The sequence below is a fragment of the Crassostrea angulata genome, chromosome 6 (assembly GCF_025612915.1).
Source record: "Crassostrea angulata isolate pt1a10 chromosome 6, ASM2561291v2, whole genome shotgun sequence".
Lineage (NCBI taxonomy): Eukaryota > Metazoa > Mollusca > Bivalvia > Ostreida > Ostreidae > Magallana > Magallana angulata.
Window position 1 is genome coordinate 52,223,021 of NC_069116.1, and position 4,672 is coordinate 52,227,692.

Here is a 4,672-nt window from a genome sequence, read left to right on the forward strand (position 1 = left end):
ACTTTAGGGATAAGGATATGACGAATTTAAATGCCAACGAAATTGTATTTGGTTTATAAACAACGAAATTTTACCCCAACGAAAATATATGCTACTACAGTATATACAATCTTATCGATTGAAGAACCAAGTTAAATGTTAATGTTCGTGTTTTCCGGCTTAGTTGGAATCAGGCTTGGGGTGAATTACTTTGTATAATAATGCATTACATTACCATTTCTTCATGAATTAGGGCATTAAATTACCATTACCATTACTTAATTGTCTTGAAGTAATGCATTACATTACCATTACTTTGTGAAAAGTCATTAAGTTTTTAAAAAGTAATTTAAAAACTAAATAAAGAGTTTTAAATTTGTAAATATTTCATAAATAAAACATGCTTAAAATATTTACAGGTTCATGTTCATGTTCACTACCAGGTTCAAATTTAATGACTTTTACAAGATTGCTGTTGCACTTGTAGTTCTCAAAGTAAGGTTGGTCCCGTAACATTTACACGCTGATGGTGGAGTTGACAATCTCTGTTATTTATGTCTCTGATTTTCGGAGTATGATTTTTAATGAAAGGAACGGTTGTATCGTGTATTCGTGTAGGTGATGCACGAGTTTACACAAAAAAGTAGTAAGTGACGAACGGATTTATTTTTACCTATTAATTTTGCATGAATCGCAAATGAAGAAAATCGTGTGAGATAAGTCGGTCTTAAAAATCAAAATGGCGACCGTGACAAATCTTTTTATTGTCAAAGTTCTTGGAATCTTATTGTAAAAAAATATTTCTAACGCCAGGTGCCTGTGTTTGTTATCGGTATACAAATATTCACTTTGTTTGTTAATTCAGCATTTTAGAGTTTTCGGGGTTTTCATAAAACTTTTACTACGGATACCGTCCGACTTGTGGATTTTCCCTTGGATCACAAAATTGAATAAACCTAATGATTAAAATTATCTGCTTTGATATAGTTGTTTGATTGTCCCGGTTAGTAGTAATTTTTAAAAATTTTCCTTGGGGTCTTATTTTACATAATATACCGTTGTGTCAATTTTCTACATTTATGAAGGCCGGGATTGAGTAAAATTTAGACAAAGTATCAGGCAATTGCAAAAAAGCCGAACTAACATAGATTGTAACAACTAATTCAAAATCATAAATTTTGGAAGCATATTCGAGGAAATCCGGGACAATTACAAATTCAAACTTTCAAGACCCCGTCTTTCATTACTCTCAGTACTTTGATTTATTTCACATTAACCCTAAACGTGTTTTGCAAATATAGCATATGTATTTTTTTATCGCTGACTGAATAGAAGAGACGTGAATCGTGTCGTGTTATATACGATGATTTGTGTGTTGTATACAAACATCGGCAGGAAGTCATAATTCATAAACAGTAAACAAAGCTCCAACACGAACCATTCCATATTGTCCTAAATAGCACAATCATGTAGAGCGTAATTGATAATGGCACTAATCTACTTCATATAACATGGTTGATGCGTATGATACTAGTACAGAAAATATTTGTATGTCGTTGAGAACACTCACAATTTATTCTTATATGCGAAGATTTTTTTTAATATCCTTCCTAATCAATCACTGTTTAAAAAATGCGATATTTCTCCTTGTCTTCTCGTACTTTCATGAAAGGTACATGCATATGAATGGATTAAAAACTGTTTGTCAGGTTACTATCTAGATAAAAAGCATTCATATAGTTTATTAGATACAACCCTGGAAGAAGAACTCTCCTAAAAATGCTAAAAATATGGTTTTTTAAATGTTGTATGAGACACTTTGACAGCGTTTTATCAAACTTTTTAATTACGTCGCAACTTTATTCTAAATGCATTTGTAGAAAGTAAAACTAACTGTTTATGAATTAAATGCATTCTTGGGTTTAATTTATGATAAGTGCTCGTTTTCTCATTATTAATAAAAAATGGTTTAAGTTTGCATAGAAAAATTCTGCATTAGTAGATCTTGCGTTTTCAGTTGCAATTGTTGATTTAAAAATTTAGTTACGCAAGCATTAAAAAAATATAAAAACGTCCTTACGACCTTCCCGAAAGTTAGTTTTCATTGTATGTTCATAAACTGGTTGATTAAACTCAATGACGCTTTCAAAAAATATGCTTTGTATTTTTCCCTGCCAAAAATAACTTTTTTCCCTTTGTTCATCTTGTAGTTGAACTTACTGTATTTATATGTATAATACAACAAAAGAAATGATTTTCTTTTTTTTTCAAATTATTTTAGAAATGTAATTTGAAGTTTAATGGAAGAGTTATGAAATCGAGCAATTGGTTAACGTTCAGATGCTTAATAGAACGAAATCAGTATAGATAGATAACTATTACGAATCAACCGTTATAAAGATGAGGAAAAAATCTCTCTCTCTCTCTCTCTCTCTCTCTCTCTCTCTCTCTCTCTCTCTCTCTCTCTCTCTCATATGAGACGTACAACCTTAATAAGATGCATTGTTTTGTGAATATCAGAAAGAGCATCGTTGTTAATTGCTGGCTGGCAAATAAAGAAGTATTATCAAATGAAAGAATTGAAATAAAAAAGAGCTCAACGGAAATATTAAGAATTCAAAATGAAAGGACAAAGTAACGTTAATTTGTACATAATAGGTTATTTCCCAAACGTATTGATTTCACGATTATCTTGCTCTCATTTCCAAAATTGATAACCGTTAAAGTGATTAATTAGCAACCTGATAAATAACATTCCTGGATTCAATATGTGTACGAAATGCCCCCAGGATAAATAGACGACACAAACACTAAATACGATTTATGAAAACACTTACAATCGCCAAAAACAAATTAAAACGATACTAAGTCTCAATTACTAGTACTATATTGCACAAACATAAAGCAAGTCGAAGTCCTTTGATGTTAATGACTGCAGGTTTTGTCACAATTTACTACAATACTCATTCTAAAATTATGATACTCATTTCTTTCAACAGTTTCTTTTCCAAATACGATTTAAGTGTTATTCATCATCAATTTTAAACTGTTTAAAAGAAAGACTGCCTTTTAAATAAAGGAAAATTACGATAAAATAAAGATTTTTAAACAATTTTTCTTTATGATTTATTTCACGATAAAAGTATAATATATAAATAATAAAACATCAAAATATGATCAAAACAATGATTGGATTAAGAAGACTAAGCAAGGTAACTTGGATTTATACAGTGGATAATAAATAAATTCAAAAGTAAAAATAAAAAAAATAATTGCCGACTTAACACACCTGGAAGTTAACAGTCCGTACCATTCTTCCAGAAAGATTACTTGGCGAATGACATTTAACATTGGAAAGATCCTTAAACTGGGGTACTCTTAGTCGAAGTTTTCTCAGATAAGAGGACAGAGGACTAGCTTTGCAATCGCAGTGAATAGGATTACCCAGTAAGTTAATGAGAATTGGCGTTTTCCCACTCATATACGAGAATAGGTCTTGAGGCACGCTTGTAATGTTGTTATTTACTAAGCTGATGTACAAATACTCCTGGCTGACATCAGGATGTTCGAAGGAAAATGATTTAAGGTTGTTGTTAGAAAGGTCCAGTAGACGCAATGAAGGGAAATAGTTCCACCACTGGTTCAGCTGTCTCGGAAGAGTGGGAAGATAGTTTGAGGAAAAATTAAAAACCTTGAGATTAGGATACACAGAGTGATCGGTCATGGTGTCGAAATGAATTCTGGAAATACTGCTACTGCTAGAATGCTCCAGATACACCAACTCATCAAAATGGCAGGTAAATGCTTGAGCTTTAGATTTCTCGGCCAGTGAGTCGAAGCCATCCTGCAGACGATGTATAGAAGGTGGCGATCTCGTTGGAACGAATTGAAAAGTAACGTTCCTTTGGATGAATCGAATATTAGTTTCTTGTCCACACGTGCTTGATTTTTCTAGTGGGTCATTCAGGTTCATCTCAATCAGCTGATTGATGTCAGTGAGTATAGCGACATCAATGAGGGCCATATCCCGTACCGTGTTGCTGTAGATTGATTTTGTGTTGTATTCAGAGTAATAACCGTCAATCAAACAATTTTTGACGTGTATCTTTCGAAGGTTTCTTGCTCTGAAAGGCCATGGTAAAAAGACAGTTGCTCCATCAAGGCATTCTAAATCAAGTCGGACGTCCGTGACTTTTTCATTCAATTTTTCCAGCCATTTTCGGAATCTTAAAAAGTTCCATTTATTTGGTACGACAAAAGAACAATTTCTTTCGCCCGAAATACCAGTAAGGCAGTTTTTCTCAAATTCAGGCACTGTGTCAATCACAAAACACTTGCTTAAACTAAATGCTACGAAAATTAAAAAACCTGGGATCACAATACGTTTACTTAGCATTTTTGGAATAGAATCTGCAATCTGTCTTTAGTTGTTGTGTGGCTAGGTGCTCGGTAGAATCGGTAATGATGCTATCACCAATTTAGCACCTTATATAATGCCATTCGCGAAATGAGGTCATGTGTTTGTTTTACTGCGCATGTCGACAACCAAATATGTGGGAAACGAAAGAAAATTTACCTATGACGATGTACTTTTCCCCTTTACGTAGGGTAATTAAACAAAGGCATTGCGCGTCACGTCGATAAGTCCCCTTTATTGGTAAATTACTGGTTTTAAATATATCTCAAATGTCAT

The 4,672-nt window shown here is 32.9% G+C and overlaps 1 protein-coding gene across 1 annotated transcript; it reads right to left on the reverse strand.

Moving 5' to 3' along the window:
• Positions 1-3,069: 3,069 nt before the first annotated feature.
• LOC128189019 (uncharacterized) lies at positions 3,070-4,424 on the reverse strand. Its single transcript, XM_052860392.1, has one exon. It carries the CDS (start codon positions 4,373-4,375, stop codon positions 3,260-3,262), a length of 1,116 nt encoding a protein of 371 aa, XP_052716352.1. The 5' UTR covers positions 4,376-4,424; the 3' UTR covers positions 3,070-3,259.
• Positions 4,425-4,672: the final 248 nt, after the last annotated feature.